The sequence below is a fragment of the Anarrhichthys ocellatus genome, unplaced genomic scaffold, assembly GCF_004355925.1.
Source record: "Anarrhichthys ocellatus isolate YVR2014 unplaced genomic scaffold, GSC_Weel_1.0 scaffold9, whole genome shotgun sequence".
In the NCBI taxonomy this organism is placed as follows: Eukaryota; Metazoa; Chordata; class Actinopteri; order Perciformes; family Anarhichadidae; genus Anarrhichthys; species Anarrhichthys ocellatus.
Genome location: NW_022280039.1, coordinates 9,561,394 through 9,585,849, shown reverse-complemented (window position 1 = coordinate 9,585,849; position 24,456 = coordinate 9,561,394). Strand labels below are relative to the sequence as shown.

The 24,456-nt window shown below is 44.2% G+C and overlaps 3 protein-coding genes across 25 annotated transcripts in view; 1 reads left to right on the top strand and 2 right to left on the bottom strand.

The window, feature by feature from the left end:
• The window catches only part of kcnt1b (potassium sodium-activated channel subfamily T member 1b), a 63,102-nt gene extending 53,939 nt beyond the window's left edge, over positions 1 to 9,163 (top strand). For 8 of the 19 annotated variants that reach the window (XM_031849334.1, XM_031849332.1, XM_031849331.1 and 5 more), the window contains 6 exons: positions 106 to 403; positions 2,307 to 2,369; positions 2,622 to 2,672; positions 4,415 to 4,426; positions 5,355 to 5,439; positions 6,071 to 9,163. In XM_031849334.1, coding sequence (XP_031705194.1) covers positions 106 to 403; positions 2,307 to 2,369; positions 2,622 to 2,672; positions 4,415 to 4,426; positions 5,355 to 5,439; positions 6,071 to 6,191 — 630 coding nt within the window. In that variant the 3' untranslated portion in view covers positions 6,192 to 9,163. Of the gene's footprint in view, positions 1 to 105; positions 2,051 to 2,306; positions 2,370 to 2,621; positions 2,673 to 4,414; positions 4,427 to 5,354; positions 5,440 to 6,070 lie in introns of those variants that run through there. The other 11 variants (XM_031849345.1, XM_031849338.1, XM_031849337.1 and 8 more) reach the window with 5 other exon arrangements.
• LOC116384542 (uncharacterized) lies at positions 8,049 to 12,892 on the bottom strand. 3 transcript variants are annotated; one of them, XM_031849347.1, is made up of 4 exons: positions 12,654 to 12,892; positions 12,466 to 12,549; positions 11,063 to 11,128; positions 8,049 to 10,979 (listed from the first exon to the last, which is right to left on the bottom strand). In XM_031849347.1, the coding sequence occupies exons 1-4, from the start codon at positions 12,871 to 12,873 to the stop codon at positions 9,661 to 9,663; spliced, it is 1,689 nt and encodes a 562-aa protein (XP_031705207.1). In that variant the 5' UTR covers positions 12,874 to 12,892; the 3' UTR covers positions 8,049 to 9,660. The 3 variants fall into 3 exon arrangements, with proteins under 3 accessions (XP_031705207.1, XP_031705208.1, XP_031705209.1); XM_031849348.1 differs by lacking the exon at positions 12,466 to 12,549; XM_031849349.1 differs by having other exon boundaries at positions 11,063 to 12,365; positions 12,466 to 12,737.
• Positions 12,893 to 14,135: 1,243 nt separating this feature from the next.
• camsap1b (calmodulin regulated spectrin-associated protein 1b) overlaps positions 14,136 to 24,456 on the bottom strand; it is a 21,055-nt gene continuing 10,734 nt past the window's right edge. Inside the window, exons 7-19 of one of the 3 annotated variants that reach the window (XM_031849325.1) lie at positions 22,831 to 22,972; positions 22,444 to 22,583; positions 22,203 to 22,299; positions 21,870 to 22,026; positions 21,499 to 21,584; positions 21,299 to 21,383; positions 18,527 to 20,795; positions 18,308 to 18,444; positions 17,996 to 18,222; positions 17,484 to 17,586; positions 17,240 to 17,352; positions 16,875 to 16,993; positions 14,136 to 16,734 (exon numbers count right to left, since the gene is read on the bottom strand). In XM_031849325.1, the coding sequence (XP_031705185.1) occupies positions 16,438 to 16,734; positions 16,875 to 16,993; positions 17,240 to 17,352; positions 17,484 to 17,586; positions 17,996 to 18,222; positions 18,308 to 18,444; positions 18,527 to 20,795; positions 21,299 to 21,383; positions 21,499 to 21,584; positions 21,870 to 22,026; positions 22,203 to 22,299; positions 22,444 to 22,583; positions 22,831 to 22,972 (3,972 nt within the window). In that variant the 3' untranslated portion in view covers positions 14,136 to 16,437. The remainder of the gene's footprint in view (positions 16,735 to 16,874; positions 16,994 to 17,239; positions 17,353 to 17,483; positions 17,587 to 17,995; positions 18,223 to 18,307; positions 18,445 to 18,526; positions 20,796 to 21,298; positions 21,384 to 21,498; positions 21,585 to 21,869; positions 22,027 to 22,202; positions 22,300 to 22,443; positions 22,584 to 22,830; positions 22,973 to 24,456) is intronic. The other 2 variants (XM_031849327.1, XM_031849326.1) reach the window with 2 other exon arrangements.

Below are 24,456 nucleotides of genomic sequence, written 5' to 3'. Positions count from 1 at the left end.
ATTTCTTTAAAAAAAAAACTGAACAAAAATAACAAAACGGTGAAGCCAACACAAACCCGTTCACACATAGTATCCAGCATTAACACTGCCACCCTGCTCTCCCAGTCTCAGGTGTCCATAAACATGCAGCAAGGCGAGGAGCATCGTGAGCGTGGAGAGTCCTGGAAGGAGAAGAAGGCCCACAGGAACTCCACCACGAGCGACCAATCGGAGCACCCACTGCTGAGAAAGAAGAGCATGCAGTGGGCAAGGCGGCTGAGCAGGAAGACCACCAAACCGTCCAGCAGAGCAGAGCGTATCTCGCAGCAGAGACTCAGCCTGTACCGACGCTCCGAGCGACAGGAACTGTCCGAGCTGGTCAAGAATCGCATGAAGCACCTGGGCCTGCCCACCGTGGGATACGGTGAGTGGAACAGCTGATGGCACGAGATTTAGAGAGATAAGTAGTCTTTGCTTTATGTAGAAGTTAACTCAATGCAGTGCTTTACAACATATGACTTATATGTGTATAGCATACTAAAAAAAGTATTGGTGGTTATTCATTTTCATCATTGTAATTTCAGCATAATTAGTCATAATGTGCATGAAAATGGATAATGATGCAAATGATGTTATTTTGCAGATTGGAGTCTCGGTACTATAAACATTTCTTGAAGGCCACAGCTGACGGAGGCAGAAATAATGAAATTGGTTGTGTTGAACTTTAGTGGGTGGGGCCTAAATATCTCAGGTTTAAGCTTAGAACATTGTGTGACATGTCATGTGATGTGTCAAGCCACAGATTTTTTTTTTTTAGTTTATATATCATATTATGAATACGTCAAAGGGTAGTATGTCATAGTATAGTTTGTCATAAATAATTTAAATAAAAAATCATACTATAGTATGTCATTAAATTGTCATGAAAAAGTTGTAGTATAGTATGCCACTAGGAATATAATTTAGGAAGAAAATGGTGTAGTGTGCCATAAAGAAATATCATAAAAAGTCATAGTATAGTATGCCATCAAAACGTCATAATCTAGTATGTCCTAAAAAAATGTGATTGTAAATGTATAGTATGTCATTAAAAAAATTGACAAAACAAGTCATAGTATAGTATGCCATCAAAAATATCATGAAAAGTTATACTATGGTATCTCATTAAAAGAACGTCATAAAGTATCCTAGTATCGAATGCCATCAAAGATGTCATAGTATCGTTCGTCATAGCTTAATATGTCATAAAAAATGTCACAAAAAGTCATAGTATAGTATGCCATGAAAAAATGTGTTTTGATTCATCAAAACATCTTAAAAAGTCTTAGTATGCCATCATGTAAAAATGTAATTTTAAAACCTTATAGAATAGTATGTTATAAAATATGTCACAAAAATGTAACATTGAGAATCTAACACATAATATAGTGCAAAGTTAAGATATAGGGATAGAATATAGCATTTACATTAAATCAATATTCTTTTTACTCAATAAAACAAGTGCGAGTTCAGGAGATTCTTTTGCTCCACCCACTCTCAACCAATTCAATTATTTCAACCGTGAGTGCGGCCGTGTTTGAAGAAAACTCCAATCTGTGCTCCAGTCATTTTATGTCATCTTACTGTCGAATAAGATGTGGTGCTGTGGGATAGTACAAATGATTAATATCGCACTACATCATCATTAACATCAACTTCATCTCCTCACATCACTTTCACACTCATCAAAGTCTTCCTCCATGTGCCCATCACACATTACACAACACATTCACAGTCACGCTCATACCTCAACGTGTGGATGTGAGCACGTCATGCATGGAGATGCAGGAGCACCGAAACCCTCGTCTCAATTGCGTTTGATCACAGACTGCAATTGCCTGCACTCTTCTCTGCTCACTTCTGTCCTTTTTTTTTTTTTTTTTTGTTCTTCAGTTCTTCTCTCCTCCCAGCTTCACGCTTCAAAACAAAAGCAGAATCATGCTCCAGATGTGCACTTTGCGAAATATTATGTTTCAATACGTTTCAGGAAGGAACCCAAAAAAGCTCGGGGATCATCTTATGAACTGTGAATGTCAGTGAGGATTACTGCGGCAGGATCATAATGTGTCAGATGAATCGTTTGGAAGTGATTCTGTGCACACACACACACACCATTGCCTGGCTGCTTTGCATCGCTCTCACCTTTTTAAAAAAAGAAGTTATTTTTGAAACTGCAAATGCATTTTGCTGCCTGCCTGATCTTTTTCTTGTTTCCCCCCCTCCTTTGTTCTTCTCTGTCTCTCTCTCTTTTACTCTGATTCTTCTATCTTCCCTCCTTTGGCTTGTAGAGGATGTTTCTAATCTCACTGCGAGCGATGTCATGAATCGAGTAAATCTAGGATATTTGCAAGGTAATTCTGTGTGCTCTTTATAACACATTCACGACAGTGTGAGCGGCTACGTTCCATCTTGTGGAGGAAGGAATTTCACCAGCATCCATTGAAGATTAGTGCACTGAACTTATACACAGATCTTGATTTATCATTTTTTAGAAGTGTTTTTCCCCTTTGTCTGATTTTTCTTAGGCTGTTTTATATAATTTGTAGTTAATTATAAATTCACAAATTAGGATATTGAAGTTGACAGTGAATGCCATTGCTTAGAGTTGCAGGACATTTCAAAGCACCCGTATACAGAGGGGACCAAGCCGTCAGGTTAGCTGGTTGATCACAGTACTGCAACTTTACTGCATGAGTGTGTGTGTGTGTGTGTGTGTGTGTGTGTGTGCGTGCGCGTGCGTGTGTGTTGTGCCAGAATAAGTGGTAGATCAGCAGCCAATCTCTCCCTACCTCGCTCTACTGTCTCTCTCTCTCTCTACCTGGTCTTTTCTGCATTGTGTTCCCGTGAGGTGACGTCCCACATGGCTAGAGTACTGCAGGGCATCAGAGTATGGCTTAAAGAGTGGAGCGGAGCGCATTATGTCTGTGGATGGAAGGTTAGATGTAGAGTTCAAATTCAAACATTAGATGTGTAAACAAGGATGTCCATATACCGGGACACCTCAAAGTGTATCTGCACACTTATACCATGGCCACTTAACCACAGGCAAAAAGAGGAGCACTGTTTATGTTGCCATTCATTTCTTCAAATGTGTTTGTGGTTTGCTCCAGTTTTGCGAGTTAGACTTAAACAGTGCTGTTGCTATAGTTGCCTGCAGTTTAATATAGTTTGTAATTTTAAATTGCACACGACTATGATGACGACGTGCTGACTTTAAATTTAAAGATCCTAAACGCTAAAATCAGTTAGAATCTTGTTTTTGTTGACCTCTCGTGGTTTAATTGAAGCGAGTTAGCGAGTCTAAATGAATAACAAAAAAAAGAGATAAAAGGTTGAAGCTTCCAGCTTCTGCCGCCTCAAGTGGTTGCAGTATGAACCTTGACCAAACTATCTGTCAATCAATATCCAATTTTCATTACTAGTTTTGACTAAATTCCTAGCGTTAAATACTGATATTAACATATTTGGAACATGACTGGGATAGAGGTGTAAGAGAGTACAGGGTACAAGGAATTGCTAAGTATTGGAAGAGGAATAGCAGTATGTCTTGCTTGTTTTAGGGGCGTTTGCCTTCAGTCTGATCTTGACCAAGTGACGGTTTGATGGAGCCCAGGAGGTCAAAATCTAGCAAAATGGGAAATAAAAGAAAAACCTAAAAACACCAGAAAAAGTGGGCAATCAAAGTCGGTTTGATCCGTCCTGGACTAAAGAGCCATACGAAACGATGACTCATTACTTTCTGCACTGTGGGTGAGGTTTGTTTTCCCAAAAAAAAGACAAGATAAAGGCTTATCTTTTTTTTTTTCTGTGGCCATGGTATAATCCATATTTCATACACTGAGTAGTCTACAATAACAAAGTGTGGATTAGAGGAGAAAAACTAATTGGTGCAGTCTTTAACATCGCTCACATGTTTTTCTCTCCACTCTCTAGTACTGTAGAATACGTTTACCTCACAGGTGATGATCCAGCAGCAGGTTGACCTCTTCCACTCTCACACTCCCAATGTGTTCTGCTTCACTCGGTTTGGTTTCGAGTCGCTCTGCGTTTGGTCCAGTCTGACGGATGATGCTGGAGCATGTCCCTGTGTGTGTGTGTGTGTGTGTGTGTGTGTGTGTGTGTGTGTGGGGTGCTGAGTGTCGTCCTTTAGCATGGCAACCTGCCGCCTTTGGTCCCGTGTGGAATGCGCAGGAGTAAAAAAAAAAGGGAATGCGTTGGGTTTGGATTTGTGGCGTAGCCGCGGACGCTGTCTGCATGTTGGCTCCGTTGTGAAGCTGCGCATGGGGAGCTGTTTGAGTCAGCAGGCAGCATGGGCCTCCCCTTGTTCCTCAAAGTGCCCTGTCAGTAACGGTTAGCCCTTCTCTCTCTCCCACCCCCCCCGCCTGGCTTTATAAAGGGCCACAAGCAGGTGGGTTGTCATGGAGGCACATGTCCCCTCCTTTCACTTCCTCCGTCCATCACGTAAAAGCAAGTAGGAGCCGCCGCCAGAGAGCACGCAACACACATACAGACACACAATGAACAACACACACGCACTGACATAAAGTCACACAGTAATATGACTCCTCAGAGGAATGAGTGTAACAGTCAGTTTCCTCTTATTGATTCTTGAAACGATATTAGACCTCCATAGTGCAAAACAGTTTCCGTGGTTGGCTTAAGTATTTTGGGAAAGCAATAAAAGAATATTGTTGCAACTGTTAATGTATTTATAATGCGGAAACAATTTACAGGTAACTGTTTATAGAAGGCTGAGTTATATATAGAGTACATAAAGTAGTTTATCTGTTCATATTGTATTGGATAAAAGATTATTAAAACATTTTACAAATAAAAAAAACATTATTTTGTATTAAAAGTAATTTTATTTAATATTTAGTTTATCAATGTCTTGACAAAACAATTGATAATTACATGAATTAAGGATTGTCCTGCTGATCGTTTGAACCTGTAAATATCAAAATTGGTATCAGCCTCCAAAAGCTGTTATTGGTCGGGCTTTAGTCAAAATATTTATTGAATCAACTGTGAAATCTACTTGTAAATTCTGCCATTTATTTCCCATTAACTGTTTTGTCAGCATGATTTATAAATTTCTCAATTGGATTAGGTAACTAAAATTTTAAAAATTGTTAAATTGTAATTGTTAACAGTTGTAACAAGAACAACCAGACTAGGAGAAGAGCCTCACCGATACTAAGAGGTTTAAAACGAGGGAGTCTCATATTGTCAGTGGTTAGAGGGCTCATTTCCTGGCTGATGTATTCTATAATGGAAGAGCACGATGGAGGGATCCAGAGCAGCACTGAAGGTCTCCTCTGTCTCTTTTTTCCCAGACGAGATGAACGACCACCAGAACACGCTGTCCTACGTCCTCATCAATCCTCCTCCTGACACCATGCTGGAGCTCAACGACATCGTGTAAGAACACCGGCCGTGTAACAGAGCGTCAATGAGCGCCTTCAGTAACACAAACGGAAGACGTAAAGCTAAAAAAAATGTGATTTGCCAAATCAGTGCAGCGAATGACACAATTGCTGCTTTTTCTAAATCGTTGATAGACGATGATGCTGGGAAATTGGACAGCGAAGTATCCTTATGCACCGTAATGCATATCACAAGCAAGGCCAATTGACACGCAAGATTACATGGTCTTAGATTATAGATTACAAATTAAAATCTGCAATTTTAAGACATTAAATGCACGTTTACACATTAATTTCAACTTCAAAACAGAACAACCAATGTTTCAATGCAATAGTGGGAGACCAGTGTGGCGACAACACTTCTTTTTCCTTTGGTTGCATATTTTACGACACTTTACTACTGTTAAGCAGCAATAACTTAAAAAAAACACACATAATAAACTGCACCTGGTTTGCAGTAGATTCACGTCGACCAGTAGAAAACGATGGGTGGGGGTGTTTTGCTGCGTGTCTTATCCATTAAGGTTGCGACTGTGCTCATCATTTGCCAGTACATTGTGCTGCCCGGACTTAAATCCATACCTACCGCTCCATGCTGGCAGATGACGTTGACTTTGTCTCCACAGGTACATTATCCGGTCCGACCCGCTGGCACACATGCCGGAGGACTCACAAGTGGGGCAGGCACCCGGCACCAGGAACCGGCAGGACTTTGGCACAGCGACGAGAGACGAGACTCACCTCTGAACTCCCCCTCCCCCCCTCCCCCCCATCAGTCCTCGACACCCTGACACCTTAACCTCTAAGCCACCGCCCGGGGCCGACGGAGCACGTTTGTCACACACAGATGAAGGCTTGTCTCGGACCAAGAACAGCGGTCCATGGTGAATGTGCATTATGCGTCTCTCAGCCTCGGATCAGAAAAATAAATCTACATTTGTTTTAAAGAGACGGCCCTGAGAGACCTGCTGTTTCCCCACTGAGCTGCTACAGGAGGATGCATGAAGAGTGCCTCGTCATCGACCCCGACTCCTCCCTCGCACACCTTCAGTACTCGCACACCTTCAGTACTCGCACGCCTTCAGTACTCGCACACTTGTTACCCTCGCACCCTCGCACAGGACAGGGAGACTTGGTGGATGTCGTGAGAGGTCTTTGGACAGTCGAAAGAGGGTTTTCGTGCACACGCTGTACAGGATATCAAATCATTTCACTCAGCGGTGAAGTTGCCCTCGCGGGCCGACTTCCTCTTCGCCCGTTTCTGCCTAAACTCGCAAAGAACCGTAATCTCGGGGCAACGTTACCCTCGTTATGTTACATGTGCACCTTTCTTAATTTATTACAAATGTTGGTTTGCTTTTTGTCGGTTTCTAATCAGACACGATTTTTGTTTTCTTTATGAGCACAAACTTTTTTTATGACGGTGTCATCTGTGAATATACACACTGTAGTGGCAGGTTTATCAGCCATATTAGCATTGTCAGCATTTCTCCCTTTGTTGTGCTGTTTCGGACACTGATTTTTTTTGTTTTGTTGTGATTGTAAAAAGAGTAATTAATTTATTTTACCATTTGAAGTCTGCTATCCCATATGTTCCGTTCTTTTGTTTACTCTATTGCTTTGTAAATAACTTTTAAATTATTTGTAGATTTTCTGCCATTTTGCATGTGGGAGCATTGTGATATCGGTGTTTTTAGTTTAGAGCCTGACCGATTTATTGGCCGAGCAGATATCAACAGCTGAATTCAGCTGATCAAAAATTATGTCGGGCTGGAAAGGTAAAACCAAAAATGTAATAATTGTGCCCACAACACATTCTACTTTATTTAATGCATATTCATGTTATATTTCTGTGATTTCTAGTTTATTTTTATAAAGTATTAGTGTTGTGTTTTTGACATATTTATGTATTAAGTATATAGCCAGCCAAGGAATAGTTTGAAACCATGGGAAATAAGCTTATTTGCTATTTTGCAGAGAGTGAGATGAGAAGCTTGAAACCACTCTCATATCTGTATGTTAAATATACAGCTAGAGCAAGCAGCTGCTTAGCATAGCATAGCATAAACGTTAAGCTAATGGAAGCAGGGGGATGAAGTGTTTCTCTGTGAGTTTAAGGTGCTGGTAGGAAGACTTGAGGGCGGTTTCTCCCTGCTTCCAGTGTTTATGCTAAGCTAACGGTCTTCTAGCTGTGGCTTCATAAGGGACGGGCAGACAGAGTGGTGTCCATGTTCTCGTCTAACTCTCAGAAAAGAACATCAATAAGCAAACCTGAAGAAGCACGTACAAAGGACTGTCGAGCTATTCTAACGAGTATTGGCTGACATATCAAATGTAAAAAATCCCGTATCAGTCAGGCTCAGGTTTTTTTAAAATTAATTTACTCTTTTTAAACTTGAACTCATTTGAAGTTGATGGTAAATATTCATTCATATTGTGATCCTCCAGTTTCATAACTCTTTAACGAGGTGCAGTTACACTGGTAGCAGAATCGTTTTGCACAGACAGCGACGGGCACAGTCGAGTCCATTTCTATCCTGTAACCCGTCTGAATCTATAGTTGGAACATACTTGAGCTGAAACAAAGTGCTCTCCTCTCCAAATTGTACAGGCCACACCTTGTGTAAAAAGGCAGTGTGCAGTAGTTGATCTCCATTTATGTTTGGTTTAATCGCTGTAAATAGGAACTTTGTAAATCGTTTCAGTCTCTTCTGTTTGATGGAAAGTGAAAGAGGACTTGAACATATGTTTGCACTAAGCTCTTCGGGGATGTGTAGAGCGTAACAGCGTGACCCTTTAATCCGTACAACACAGTGGACAGTATTCAGCTCTGTGATGCAAAGACAAGTCAAACGTGCAGTAACATGTCATGCTTTGTTCTTTTCATTTTTGCAGATGTTTGAAAAAAGTATTTTGGTGAGAGCCATGTTATTTATTTGTTAAAGAAATATGAAGAGACAGTAATGATGGATTTTTATTTGAGGATGCAGCATAAGCTTTTTTACATTTAACTGGCCCTCTACAAGCGTCCGTTTACAGGGCAGGAGAGCTGAGGAGTAAAAGTGTGAGCGACCTCGATGGAAGATCCGATCGGTGTGCTGATCCATTCATTTAACGTCTTCCTTGGTCCTCGCTCCCGACTAAGCTTATAACTCTCCGCACAGAGCTCACTCAGACCTCCTAGTGTCCATACTTACAAATACCACAAGGGGCATGTAAACACAACAGCATGTTTTGATATACAAGCTTGCCAGGAACAATACATTTTGTACATTTAGTGGGATGTCCCATGGCTAGAGAAACCCATATTCAAGTCAACTGCTTCCAAGTTGGGGCCATTATTTGATACTGTGTATTTATATGAATGGAACATGCATGTTGTGTCCAGGTGTTATCAAAAGCCTACGTATCCTGTTTACCTCCACTTTGTTTTTAAGTCATTGTCAAAAAGGGGTTGATCCATTTTGTACTCTTTCTTATGAGGAGCGAGTGTACTTCTCCACCTATGAAATATGAACAAATAAATGCTGCATGCAGCCAGATACAATACATGAAAAGACCTTTTTATTTTTTGATCCCAGATCGTCAAATGACAACTTGATGAATATGTGCTTGTATTTGATTAGTGCTTTTATTTGAGTAGTATCGACTTCATCTCGCAATCAGAGATTACATTTAAACTGCAGCAGAAATCAAAATAAACAATTTTCTGAAGGATATTTTGGGAACCACATCTTTCTTTGAGTAGCATGAGAAGCTCAATACCACTTGTGTCTGTATGGCAACTATGAAGAGACTGTTAGCTTAGCATAAAGACTAGCCTGGCCATGGCCAAAGGTAAAGAAAATCCACTAACCAGCAGCTCTAAAGCTTTACAATTAATTAAATCTCTTGTTTAATTGCAACAAAAACTGTAAAAACGTTGGTTTTAAGTTGCATCTTTACAACTAGACGGGATATGTTTCTACATTGTTAAATGTAGCTCATACAATGACCTTAAGTCTGAATTCTATAGTACAGTAACCTTTCAATAAAAAGCTAATTGAAGTGTTCTCCAAAATGTCAAACAATTATTTTAAGTGTTTACTTCATCTCACACAAAGATCATTTTTACATGTTATTTCCGCAGCAGGTAAAAATAAACTATTTTCTTCCAACTTAAAGAGTGATAGAATAAAACTACAATATTGTACGTTGTGTTGTGTTATACGTCATTTCAAACTTTAAGCGAATCCTTTTCTAAACTCCTTTCGGCGGCTCTGTCGTGACGCCGCTGCTTGTTGGCTTCTTTCTGCTTCCACCGGTCTCGGGTCCAGCGGCCGTTGTTCTGCACGACTTCGTGCAGCAGGTCCATGAAGGCGTACTCGTTGCCGGACAGCAGCGTCTCGTCATCTGGCGAGGCGCCGCCAGAGGGAGCCTTTGGGCCGTTCTCTGCTCTCTGTCTGCTCGTCACAGCTCGCTGTAATTCGTTCCTCTGTTCTGCCTTGGTGCTGCTCTTCTTCTGCGCACGATTTGCTGCAGATTTCAGGTCTTGATCTGGACAAAGTTTCCCCTCATTCAGAGTTTGGGTCCGTCCCACAGTGGTCGGGTCCAGGATCATCTCCTTCTTTAGCTGCGCTTCTAGCCTCGTGCCAGTGTGGGTGAGAGCCTCACTGAAACAAGTGGTGTCGTCATTTGGTTTTGAGGACCGAGAGTGTCCCAAACTCACGGGAGCTGCGGTCATTTTTAAAGGATCTTGGTTTGGTGCAGTTCGTAAACCTTCCATTGGATTGTTCTCGATGTCGTCTTCCTTTTTGTCCCAGTCAGAACCCGAGGGACGCTCCTCTGTCTTCACCTCAGCTGGAAACATTGGTGTCCAAACAGCGAAGACATCCGTCCCCTGCTCCTCGTCCTCCTTCGCTTTACATCTGGCCTGCCACTGAACGGCAGTCGGAGGCCAGGTGGAGATCCTCCCCATGACTTTTCCCGTCTGTGATCTTTGAGCTGAACCGTCAGTGGACCGTTTGTTGAAATCATCAGGACTGAGCTTATTCTGGTTTGTAGCGATGCTCAGATAAGGCACAGTGTTAGTAGTGTTGACAGAAACACGGTGGGACTTTTCATCTAGATCTCCACCAGCCTCCGCTTGTTTACCATTTCTTATTACATCAGCATCATCCGTCTCAACTCCTCCATCTACTTCAGTTTCATCTCCCAGTTTCTGCTTTCCTGCATCTTCTGACTGAGCCTCCATCTCAGTTTGCAAAGTCACTTCATCTTTCACAGGTGCACAAAAAGGAGACATGAAGAGAACGGCATTAGCCGACTTAGCTCTGACTCCAGTAAAGGACGTCCTCCATCCCGTCTCTGAGTCCCACTGATTGATTTCTCTTTTCTCAGAGTTTCCTGGAGACGGAGCACGACTGGATCTGCCGCCTTCTTTCAACTCAGGTCTGTTTTCCTCTGGACGTCCAGGCGTCATGGCTTTGCTGTTGTGTTTCCTCCGATGCAGCACCGCCAGGAAGAACCCCACAAACAGGAGCAACGAAAGAACCACTGCGGAGGAGCAAGTTGTTAGAACGGAAATGAATTTTCAAGCATCTGTTGATATTTTTCAGGACGATCAAACAGAAACAAACCTATCACAACAACCAGTGTGAAGACAACGTTTGTATCCGACGATGGTCTTGATGTCGCACAGGTTTCTGGAAGGAAAAACAGACACATGAAGCACACGTTACATAATGGTTCAAGTATCAAAGACCAGAAGAAACACACACACACACACACACACACACACACACACACACACACACACACACACACACACACACACACACACACACACACACACACACACACGCCATCCCAGTGGGTGTAGATGTAGCTCTGGGCAGGTCAGAAGGTTCAGGTCGGACAGAGATCTCCGTCACTGATGGAGGCGACGTCACATGAGCTGCTGAATGGAAACAACGGACCAACTAAAGAGATTCAAGCAGCTCAGTCCTCTAAATGTGTTATTTTAATAACAGATCATGCTTTCATCTTGTTTATCTGCACCTGGATACACATGTGCTTCAGAATACTGATAGAGACAATCATGATGAATAATGGTTTAACTTCTAGAAAAAGAAGAATACATTTTAACATATGTTTCAAGAACAAGTTCCGCTCACTGATTTTCTTTTTCAGACCTTTAACCACATGGTCGGTCAAACTCCATCTCTCGCTGAAGGCCATGAGATGAGGCTGAAAGCTCCAGTAAAGTAGATCTTGTGCTACAAATTTCTTGTCAAACTAATATTTGCAAGGCTTAAATAATATGTAATCCTTTATTATTATTACTCAACACAATAATAGAAAATACAAATATTAAGAGAGGAAAACTATAATTATAGGGGAAAAGTAATATTTTCAAAAGAAAAAGAAAATTGATATTTGTAGGAAGTGTTGTGAACACATTGGGCCTACTGTTGTGTTTTTACTAGCTTTGGTGAAGACTGGATACAATTGATGGCAGAACAAAACATTGTTTGAAATAAAATTCTAAATGGTGGACACAGTGGAGAATTAGTTCAGGTATATTTGGAATTTAATTTAAAAAGAAAACTTGACAAATGACCACATGGTGGTGCTGTTCAGACTAAATGAGTAATATTATTAGGGGAAAGAAGTTATTTTTAGAAGAGTCTTAATATCATGTGAATGTTATGACTACCGGGTGAAAAGGTGAGATTAGTTTTTGGGGTGTGGATGACCTGAAAGGTTTAATGATATTAAAATAATATCACCAACCAATTCTGCTGGTAGAGGAATTAAAATATGAACAAAACTAACCACATGCACCAGAACTCAAAGTAGACGTAGTGACCGTTGTGAGGATGTCAGAGGGTTTTGGTGTGACAGAGAGAGTCTCTGATGTGGGTCGTGCTGGAGGTGTTGCTAGAGAGAACAACAGAGATACTGAGCACACATTGAATTAAAACTCTTATGATAAATCATTCAAAAAAACAGAAAGTGGGACAAGAAGAACCACATGTACCAGTGTTTGAGGACATAGTGACGGGTGCATCAGTGGGTTGGACAGAGGTTTTTGTCTCTGATGGAGGTGTTGTCACAACTTTTGCTGGAGGGAACAACAGAGGTACTGAGCACACATTGTATTTTTTAAGGGGCAAATAATCCTAATTGTAACCGTGAAGAATTCCAAACTGAGAAAAGAAGATGTACCAGATGTGGGTTTGCGGTGGGCGGTTTGCGTCACTGATGGAGGTTTTGGTGGAGGCGACGTCACGCACACCGACACGTTCCACACAGGTCGACCCCTCAGAGATGGAGGACTCGCACAGGTCACCTCCGTCTGTCTGTCGAGCAGAGATCTGCTTCGTAGATCTGAGAAGAGAAGCAGCTTTATGTTTATAAAAACGTTTTTAGAAACACATGACTTCATGTTTTACAAACCTTTTAGGAAGTCGACAAAGTCTTCAGCTCCACAGGAACAGTCCCCAGGGGTTCCCAGACAAGTCCAGCTCAGCCAAGATGGTGTTGGAGCTAAAACTATTCCGATCAATGGTTCTGATGCGGTTCTTACTCAGATTGAGCCTCGTGAGGTTACTGAACCCTTTCAGATTGGACTCATGCAGAACTTCAATGTGGTTTTCTGTGAGGCTGAGGATGTCCGGCCGACCGAACCATTTTGGGTTAATATCTGTCAGAGAGTTCTGGTTCAAACTGAGATTCGTGAGGTGCATGAAAGAATTGAAGGCCCCTTCAGCGATTCCTGTAACACCAGCGTCGTCGAATATGAGACTGGTTACAGAGATGAGGTTGTCGCTGTGTAACACAGTGGAGTTTATCTCCCCGACGTCAGTCATAAACAGCAGCAGAGTTGAAAAACCAGGCCTGAAAGCTAAGAGCACAGCAATCAGTCGTCTGCAACACAACAGCAGTCTTTATCAGCTGCATTCATTGCATGATTTCAGACCAAATTGGAAACCCCTTTATTCAAATTACTATCGGAGAAAGAAATGGTATCAGTGGCGATGCAGATACAAGATGAGTGCATTAAATGGAACCTCAATGTCTCACTGCATTTGAAAGCCAGTACTTATGTACACATGATGAACCTATATTTTGCAGCAATTCTATTTATTATTTCATGACACAATTTCAAAGTTGTGCTGCCATCTAGTGGACAAGACTGACTTCTGCAGACCATTTAGAAATGCACAAACTTTAAATCCATGGATGTTAATGTGACGAAGCATTTCTACATTAAAAGAGTTTATGATTGGCAGAACTTTGAAGAGAAAATTTTAGGTAACAAACATTTAGAATAATTTTGAGGAAATGAGATTTGATTTATACTTTTAAGTTTCTACAAAGCTGTGGTACAGAAGCGATTACATCAGAAGACAAGATATCACTTCCAGATATCTGGCTAAACAAGGTGAGTCCTCACCTGATGGAATGTTCAAGCAGATCAAAACCTGTTCCACTTCGCGACAAGAATGACTCAAACGCACATTTATCAGCAACAAGACGAGAGCAGCAACAGCTGTGGAGAAACAGAACTCAGATCAGCTCCGACTTCAACATTTCATCATTTTTAACGTGTTGTACGAGCGTGGAAGTTGTGCACTTACCCATCATGGTGGACACTGGGTGCAGGTCTACAGCTTGGACTCTACCTGGACTGAGTTCACAAAGTTTGGGGGGGTCTTGTGATCACCTGAAAGAAACATCGTAGCTTGCCATGGTTATGAGCGCTGGCGTCAAGGCGCTGAAGCCACTGTTCCAGTTGGGTGGTCTAGTGCGAGGCAGTTAGCGCCAGGGGAGGAAACCCAGCATCATGTTGGATGATACATGTTTGCCTCTTTGCTTTGAGAAGATTCTCACCACCCTGTGTCGTTAGAGTCAACTCACAAATGGGAAGAAAAACTAACATTTCAGTGAAAAGATACAGCTTCACCTGTTGTGAAAGAAATGTGAAAAACCAAAAAATAACTTGTTGGTTGTGCAAAGACTAAAATCAGTGTGGTGTCTAAAGAAATAACATAAACAGTGGAGTCTCACAAATGGACAAATCAAGCCATGAGAAAAGAATAAAAATGAAAAATGTGACTTTTATTCACTTGAAAATGTGCTCCGGTTCAGTGCTTCCATTTGTAAAATAAATAGATGGCATGGGATCAAAGATAAAATCAACAAGGATGAAAAGTACACTAGTGTAACAAAAATGGTGACCAAATGCCAGTACAATCGTTTAGTGAACATAGAAATACACTTGCATACAATTAAGGATCTGCCATCCCGTCCACCCAAAAACAAATCAATATGCAGCAAAGGAGAAATCAAGTATCAGCTTGTTTTTGGAGACAGCAGTAGTATCGTATCAACTTTAAATGTCAGTATTAAATCTTAGAGGTTGGTTTAGTTTCAACAATTTGTACGAGCGCACAACAGCAGGATTATCAATTAGTTCTTAGAGTTTATGCCCATTTGAAAAGGTTAAATTCCCAACAAACAGAAAGTAAAGTGCTCGTGCAACACTCTGGTTGTTCTGGAGGCCAACAAACGGTTTGTAAAAAAGCACTTTTGTATTTCTTTTAAAGACGGAGAGAAGAGAACATGGCAGCTGTTGTCAACACCTTGGAGGAATGTTCTTTAATGTTGGTTTAATAACTGAACCACAGTCCCCACACACAAACCCCTCTGAACGTATCAAATACTGTCACTCCAAGCAGTTACAGAGCGACACGCAAAACACCCTTCACAACAAGAATGTGTGCGCCGCGCTCGTGGTTAAAGACGGGACGGGCCAACAAAAACACTCGGGGGAGGGGGGGGAGTTACATTGCATGAAAGAAGCCGTCGACAAGTGTTCGTGAGTGCACCTTTATACAGGACAATTCAAGAGTGCCCAGTGGAGCGAGAAAACACAACTAAGCTCTAAACATCAGAGAATATCCGTTATGATGAAAACACATAACATCAGCTCAGACTCTAAACCACATCGCTGTAATCGGAAAGAAAAAGGCTGAAACAAAAGAAAAGAAAAAAAAAAAAAAAGCATAATTTATGTACCAAAAATCTATCCGTCACCCCATTCTTCCCTGAAAAGGATGTTTTGACAAACAAAAAGTATTTAAAATGACCGTTAACTTTCTGTTTTTTTTGTTGCTATACACATATCCAGTGCTACACGATCAGCGTCTAGTTTAAAAAGCGGTTGAATAAATAGACGATAGTACCACGATGCGTGAAAAGGCCAACGGATGTCTGAGGGAGACCTGAGGAGCTCCCCGGGACTAAAGAAGACAGTTCAGAGCAGCAGCTTTGTTTTGTTTTTTTTGGAGATCCCCGGTGAGGCAAATTCGGCAATGCCAGCCTGATTCGACCGATTCAACAGTCCACGCAGGAAGAGATTGTTGTTGGGACAGCAGAGCAGACTGGCGGTCCTGAAGGGTTGTAAAAAGGTCCTTTGCTTTCGGATTTTCCCGAAAAAGAGCGACAGAATTCCCCCAATGCCCCCCCCCCCCTCCCTTTGTTCCCAAGTTGTCCGAAAGGAGAGACTTTAGTGCTGCAGCTGAGCTCTCGACCATGACAGTGCTGAACTAATAAATACTTCATGTAAAAAAAAAAAAAGAAGAAGAACATCCACCACGTATGAGAGAAACAGAGAGGAAGAAAATGCCACATGCTTGAGTCGTATAAAAACCGAGCCGGGCCAAAAGAAACCCGAATAGATCGCACTGAGATCACTGGGAGGTGAATTCAGCCGGCATTCCTTTTTGTTGCAAGCACCGATCCCTCAGACCACCTGTGACACAGACACAGACACACACACACACACAGACACACACACACATTCCCTCGTTCCTGCCCGGGTCCACCTACAGAGGGCCGCAAGTCCATAAGTGCGGCTATGGGCGTCAATGCAGTCTATTCAGGAAACAAGCGAGATGGGGAGGAGACGATTTGGGTGAAGGAGGGTTGGAAATCCGGCTATCTGCTATTTTGCGCTTTTCTTTGGCACAGCACCTCTCTTGGCATGCCACAGGTGGTTGTGGATGGTGATGGCGTCCACGCTGACTGACACAGTCTTGGAGGGGATGACGGTGAACTGCTTTCGGTCCGAGCTGTACTTGTACAGCTTGTCGATCATCTTCTTGCTGATGCTCTTGGGTCCCGTCCCCGTCAACTTTTGGATCTCTTCCGTGTCGGGGAAGTACGAGTAGAGCGCCCGGAACTGGCAGCCGCCGTCACGGAACAGGATCATCAGGTGGTTGGACTCGCACTTCTCCAACTCCTGGAGGGGAACGGAGTAATAAGAATTAATGCGGCGCTAATATAACGCTGAAGTACAGTGAAGTAGTGTGCAAAATGAGTAGGAAATTCACTTTTTGGCTTAAAAAGCGGTGTATAATGTGGTGTTTTTAGAGGACTGACCTCTAGGATCTGGTTCTTCTGAGGCTCGTTGACTTTGCCAGCCAAGCAGCAGTGGGAGATTGCATTGTGGATGATCGGCTTATTGGACTTGGCGCTGGGCTCTTTGAATAGTTTGGGACCTAAAGGAGAAAAGCCAGTTAGATCTCATAGTTGTTGGAACACTTAAGAGAGTAAAGAGGTCGGATGACTAGTGCTTGTCATGCAATCGTCACTTTGGCAGGAAACAATCATCCATTTATAGTATTCTGAAAAATAAGACAAGCAACACAATGAGCACGGCATGTCAAATCCACCGATCAATAAATAACACAACTACTGGTCTGTTATAGTAACATATCTGTTAATAGACAACATAATAAACTGACCAGTGTATTCAGCCATGGAAGTGATGGAGGACGCAGTGGAGCCGTTGTCCCAGTCCCTTTCTGCAGCTCGACTGTTGGCACGACTGCCGGGAAACGACTCCACGGAGTCGCAGCTGGAGGACAAAACCAAAGGAGGCACAGACTGAAAATACTAGAACGACTGCAAACCTTGAAAACGACACACAGAATACGTCTTAAGCGCACGCTAACATTGTAACCAAAACTAAAGTTGGAAGCAGCTTACCGCTGAGAGCCCGCCCCTCCAGAGTTGACGCTGTCGGCCTCGTTGGTGGCAGCGGAGGCCAGAGACAGACTGGAGCCTGATGGGGTGTTGTTCAGGTTGTCAGCTGTGTGGAACAGAGAGTTTGCTTTGTGGTTAAATGGCATTTGCTGCATGAAATGGCATCGCATAGTCGCATAGTTTTATTTCATATAATGAGGGCTGTACCCTCATTATGTTGGCATTTGCATTTTAAATCAACATTTTTTTAATTTAGGGTTTTTTCAGCTTGGACACGTTATTTCTGCCCAGTTGCAGATAAAGATTAGGCTACACTAATCAGTGTGTTACTCCATTTGATATTTAACCCGTCATTTAATCCAAAGCAGTGACGACATTTGTGTCAGAAAAGAATCTGTCATGTGGCAAAGTAACCGTAGAACAAGTATCAGCCAACAACAACAGCTCAGCTGGAGAAAGTAAATGAAGCACCCTGTGCTAGCACGTGTTAAGAAACAATGATGTAACGATCTTACGTGTGGAAGAATAGCACTTGGAGAAATTGTCGCCGGACGCCTCCTCTCTGAGGACGGGCTTGGGTCGGTGTTTTTGCTTGGGTTTGGGGGTTTTTGGGGCTTTGGGCTTCCCGAGGCCTTGTTCCTCCAGCAGCTCCTGCTGCTTCCTGCGGAGATACTCCTGCTTTATCAGCTCACGCCGGGTCTTCTCATCTTCTTTCCGCAAGCGGTCCTCCTCTGCCTTCCGTCTGGTGTTGAAACCAAACAGCAGTGTTAGCACGTGGGTTTTGGAAGAACGACATGTAAATCCTATGCTAACGTTGGACAGGTTACCTGACTTCGTCTCGTTTCAGCTCTGATTCTGATTCTAGCTGTTGTTTACGGATTCGAGCCTCCTCGGCTTTCTTCTGCTGCTTCAGCAAGAACGCCGCTCTCTTCTTAGCAAGCTCGTCCTCTGCCTTCTGCTCGTCCTACAACACAAGAACATGAAACCCGACATCAACGACTGGACTGGAATAAATGAACTAAATATATTTCATTCAAAGTCATTACCTTGAAGAAGAAGCCCATGACTGACTTCTGTTCTCCATCACCTCCTCCTGTCGTGTACTCAGCAGCTTGCTCTTCCTCAGGGGCTTTCAGCACAGACAGGTCCACCTCGATCAGTGCGGATCTGTTGCGCTGCACCTCGTCCGATGGTATGTTCTCTTTCCCTGAACCGTCTGAGGAGTTGAGGTCGGACTCTCTCTGGGTGTTGGACAGGCACTCGTCAAAGGACACTTCCACGGCCTTCAGGTCCACTCGGGTCGGCAGGCGTATGTTCGCCCCGTCGTGAAGGCGGAAGTTCGCGCTGCGAGCGTGGCCGGCCCCTGGCCTGTCGATTGTCTCCGCTGCTGTGGGGGTCCTGGGGCTGTCGGGCTGCTCGGTCCTGGGGGACCGGCCCCCAGCTAACTGCCCTAGGTGTGGTAATGTCTCCGACCCGCTCTGAGTGGGGGTGAGGGTCTTGGAGGCCTGCCGGCCCTGCTCCTTGGCTATCTTTAGCTCCGACGGTTTGGACCTGGAGCCCCGGCCTGAGCCCAGCTTGGGGGGTTTCCTGGTGGGAGTGAGGCCGGCACTGGCGATGTGCTCCACAAAGTGAAAGCCTGCCTTTCCCTTTGAGTCGCCGTTTTTGTCGCCGGTGACGGGAGGAGGCTGAGCTGCACCAGGCGGGGACTGTACATTCTGTTTCATCAACATCTCCTGCTGCAGTGACAGCTGCATCATCTGTTGCTGGATGCTGCCGATGGCGTCGTTCAACAGGTCGATGGAGTGGCTGCACTCGTTCAGGTCCAACTCTTCTTCCAGATAGAAGCTTCCGCTGGGCTCTTTCTTTTCTGCTGCTAAGGCACCTGGCGGGGGGGGTACCGCCACCACTTTGTCCCCTCTGAGGGCATCGACACACATGTCGTCTTTACTTGATGGTGCTCTCTCCGCACTGAGCTCGTCTTTCGAGATGTCAGCTTTGAGTGGTTTGGGTAGCGTGTCGCTTTTGCCTTTCTTCACGATGTGCAGGAAGGCAGCCTTTCCCAGCTTCTGCCTCTGCCTCGCCGACAGAACTTCCATCTTCTTCTTCTGGTGCTCGATGGCACGTCGCTTCTCCTCCAGCTGCATGCGGAGCTGGACAATTTCAGAAGCCAATACGTTAGAACCGCCGCCGCCATCGTCGCCGGAGGGGCTCTGGTCCCTTTTAAGCCTCCAGGAGGAAGCCAGGGGCCCGCTGCTCTCCGATCCATCCGGAGTGGTCCTTTGGGAGCTGGAGGCACTGGAGCGCAGGTCGTGGTTGCTGCCGAAGCGCTGCTGCTGGGCTTTGCGCTCGGCGAAGGAGGTCATGCGCACACTGCCGCTGGCCATGCTGCTGGCCTGGGAGTGACCGCTGAGACAGGGGCTGGAGCAACCGCTGCCGCCGTTCATGTCTTTGTCCTCGTGCTCTTTCACATTCATGTCCTCTTGGAGTTTGGCTGATTCTTCTTCTTCGTCCTCATTAAGGGCTTTCCTGGCCCAGTTGGGGTCTTTAGTGGTAAGAGCTTCATCCAGATCCTCTTCCTCTTCATCCAGGTCCTCAAGCTCAGCATCCAGGGCCTGGGCAGGCTTTGGCTCTTCAGAATCTGAATGAAGGTAGAACCCCCCAGCTGGTTCTCTGGACGAGGGGTCCACACTGCTGGTAACAATGGGGCAGAAATCTACCGGACCCGGTTGAAGCTCCCCTGACAAGTCTCCCTCCTCACCCGGAGGGGTAAAGGTCCGGTTCAAGCTGCAGGGAGCTTTCCTACGAACGGCCGATGCAGATCCTTCTCCTCTGCGTAGAGAGCCCCTCCCAGAGGAGTGGGGCCCCTCACCGCTCTCCTCCTGCTTATTTAGACATACAGACTTCTCTTTAGCTGCTTTGATCACAGAAGGCATCAGTGGTTCTAAGTAAAAGCTATCAGGTGCAGGCGTGGAGTCCGCGGATGGTTTGGGTCCCGCTGCGGCAGTTGCTTGCGTCCCGTCGACCCGTTTGGGGACGACGGCGGCATCAGTCCTCGCAACTGCCACCAGAGTTTCTTCCCCATCCTCACTGTTGACGTTTCCCAGGAGGCTGAGGCTGTGGCCGTTGACGCGGCGCATTGCAGCCTGTGAAGGCTGGTGGACAGACATCTGGTGTTTGGGCGTGACGTTGATGACGTTGGACGCCAGGCTGTCCTTGCTTATGGAGCGAGCCAGACTCACACTGTCGCCAGAAGCAATGTCTGCATCGCAGTCTGTGGCCGAGTGAAACATGTAGGGGCTCAGCGTGGACAGCGGTCTGCAGAAGGAGAGAATGAAAATAAAAACAACACTCGATTGTATTCTTATTTAAACATTTGCTTTCATTGGAAAAAAAAGCTGCTTAGAGCTAGTGTTAGTAAGTTAGTCCATCCAATGTTCAGCATTTCTGCTTGAGCATTTACATTAGCCAATGGATTGTCTTTAAAGCAACTGATCAATTAACTGGCAAATAAATTGCAGCTGTACAAATATTTAGACAGAACCAAAATCTTTGCCGCATAAATTATAGTATTGTACACGCTTACAAAAGAACGGACAGGGAGTGAACCTCTAACTGAAGTATATTTGCATCCATTACAATTTAAATATGTACCAGCAGATTTACAACAAAGCCCACTGAGCTTTAAAAAGGTTTCATCTTCTCACCTTCAGTAGTATATGGACTGCCATATGGAAGCAAAAGTTATTCCAAACCATGAGTAGAAATATATGTTTCATATTAGAGCCAATTAAGGTTTTAGTTTGAGCTACTTTAGGTACCTCTGCCTCTTGTCGGGCCATGCAACAACAGAGCCTCGGGGTTGTCCGTCCATTTGAGTCAGGGAGTTGGAGCGGTTTCTGACACCTTACCAGGAACACACACAAAAGCAAAGAATAAGTCTAACAACAGGTGCTGGTCACAATCATATACTGACAAGCAATCCTTTGTCTTCTGTTGGTGTAAAGACTGTTGTGCTTACCTGCACCATCTTCTCCATGCTGCTTCTGCTGCCTCTGTCTGAGGGGCAGGAGCGGGTGGGAAGGACTGAAGGTTGGACCCCCTTTACTAAAAAACAGAAATCACTTTTTTTTTAAAGTAACAAACATAACTGTCTTTCAAACACTGTTGGGAGAGCAGATTAACAGAAAGTCTTCGCTTCACCAGTGCAAAGTATGGGGTAAGAACATTCTCCCCCCCCACCAACCAAATTAGAGGTTAGAGGTGTGGGGTACATGAGAGTGAATGTCAGACCATGCTGCAGATCTACCCATCCTTTGAGGGCTACTGTTACTGGTTAGGAGACAGGATCATGATGAGGCGGAACGAGGAGGAGAGCGAGGGAAGACTTACAGGGGGTCAGAGTCTTCAGGGTGCAGGAAGTACCTGTTACAGACTTCGGGGCTGCTCTGGTTATCGGCCGAACCAGGGCTGGCCAGGAAGCTGCGCTTGGTGGCGTTGGAGATAGGCACTGATGGGCGGGCACTCTTGGGCTGAGCTATGGTTCGAGCTGAGAAAAGGAGGAAGGGAGATTTGTAGTGACCGATACTGGAAATCTCAACATAGAACCTCGACTGTAATCCAAATAAAATCAACGTAAGTTGTAAATGCAACTTCCAACGATGTAGAGATCAGAGAGACTGGAAGGAGATTTACATTTCGTGGGAATCACACGGGGATGCTTACCATCTTTGAACTCTTGGAGGTCTCTGGGCTGGACAAACTCTGGCTTGACAGTCTCAAACCACCAGAAGAGTTCAGCAATGAACACCATCACATTGTGCTACATAGAGAGCACGAGAAACACATCAAAAAGACTTGATGATCATCATTAAGCTCAAAATAACAGCAAGAATTGTTTAGCCCAAGTGGTTTTTACATTTTTATTGCAAACGTTGATGAAAACACAGGATGTCACGTTTTGTACCTTGAGCACGAGTGGCGAGTAGAGCATGTCCTCCATCGTCAGATAGAAACTCTTATTCAGATACTCGTTGGCGAACTCTTTGAGTAGATGAATGTTGTACAGGCTATCGGCAATGGAGGGGACTTCCTTCAGGCAAACATCTGGTCAGACAGGCAGAAAGAGCAGAGTCAGATCGGGACACAACTCCATGACCTGCTGGCTATTAATGTCACACTGACGGGACCGGAACAGTCAGCCCGTGTGCAGGCGACAGAAATAGGATCACACATGGATATTAAATTCAATGTAGCAGAGAAAGCTCGATGCTCTTTACAGAAAAATATGTTGAGGGCAACTGATAATTAAGATTCATCTATTGAATGTGTGTCTGCGAGTGGCTCAGCATACCCTCCAGCTTCATGAGGTCTGGGCAGAAGTAGTTGACCACAGTGAGCAGTGCCGCTCCGTCACACACATCCCTCATCAGGTCTTCCAGCAGAGGGAAGAAGGGCAGCTGGCGGCCTGAAGCGTGCTCCCGGCGATACCGCACCTAACCACCAGGGGGAGACGAAGAGGGCGTTATGAGGAGAACAGCAACTACAAACACCACAATGATACTAACAACCAATGACACCACATGAAACATCCTAAATGCATTGACTAGTGTCACCAGCACCAATCTCTTTTGTTGGTGAGATTCACGTCTGAACTAGTCAAGGCATATATTGTTCACGGATGTTTCGCTTTGAAGCATCAGATCAAGGTTTGCCCCTGGAGTTTCAAAGAAAGCTAGTGGTTTGATTTGCTGATAATGTAAGATGATACTCCTCTTCAAAGGATCAACAGCAGATTTAGTGCAAAGACAAAGCCTCGCTGCTTGTGATCAAGCAGTTTAGGGAGAACCCCAAAGAGCTGGTTAACTGTGAGGAGGTGGAGGTGTTAGAGCAGTGGTATGAACAACACAGTGGATGGTCAGCCTTCCTCAGACCTCAATAGCAGAGGAGCCCAACGTGAGCCAGCTGACTGGGAGAGAAACTGGGCTAATCACTGTCCCACTTCTGGGAAATGAGTGTGTAGTAAGAACTCGCTGACTACAGATGCATAGCTACTAACAGCTGGTAAGGATGGGCACAAATCAACTAAATACAACAGACTCAATATATATAGGCTGAACATTGTTACATGGACATGTGCAACCGTTTTAGAAACTGGAGATTGAGCTTGATTACAGGCCTACATATGATTTGGAGCAACATAAATATAGATCGCACAGGAAGCCCGAGCAGACTGAACTGACTGGTACTGCAGCTTGTAACTCCAAAATGCTTCTGCGTGACTTCAAAACATTCACCTTATACGAGGAACACCACTCGGTATGTAATGACTAATCAATCTGACATTTCGGTGGCACTTGTAAAAGAGCTTAGTGCAGATACGTTAATACGCATGTTGGCTGATAATGAACAAAACAAACTGCAGTACAGAAATATCAAACTAGGTTTTTACATACGTAGTTTGTTCACCAGAGAGCACTGACTCATTGATTTGCTCAGTATGCATCTTGGTGACAATTCTTTCAAAAATATGTTTTTAAGGAACCCTTCAATAAAGAGATCAAAGCTTGATTTTCAACCCAAACTGATCAAAGAGGGCAAAGCCTAGCACAGAAACTAAGAGACGACTGCACGATTTAAGAAGATCACAGCACAACAAAGATATACTTATCTTAAACTTGTAACATGTACAGCATTTTCTCAACATCTACAGTGTATTGGGAGGCTGTTGCACAAAATTAGACTAACTGTACTAAGGAAGCTTTTGTCACAAGTCACAGGTGAAACTACCAACCAAACTTAAGGAACTCTACTACTAAATAAGTTCTACATAAAAAAGAACTTCCCCCGACAAAGAGGGACCACTGTACCGCTTCTAAGAGCTCCTCTGGCTCCAGCATGCAGTGGGCCAGCTCGTGCATGACATCAGGCTGACACACACACACACACACACACACACACACACACACACACACACACA

Excerpts from the sequence above, each read along its gene's own strand:
- LOC116384542 (XM_031849347.1), bottom strand. The coding sequence starts at position 12,873 with ATGAAGTCATGTGTTTCTAAAAACGTTTTTATAAACATAAAGCTGCTT. Across the intron at positions 11,129-12,465 it reads CACTATGTCCTCAAACACTG|AAACCTGTGCGACATCAAGA; the intron begins GTACATGTGGTT and ends TTTTCCTTCCAG. Across the intron at positions 10,980-11,062 it reads CACACTGGTTGTTGTGATAG|TGGTTCTTTCGTTGCTCCTG; the intron begins GTTTGTTTCTGT and ends GCTCCTCCGCAG.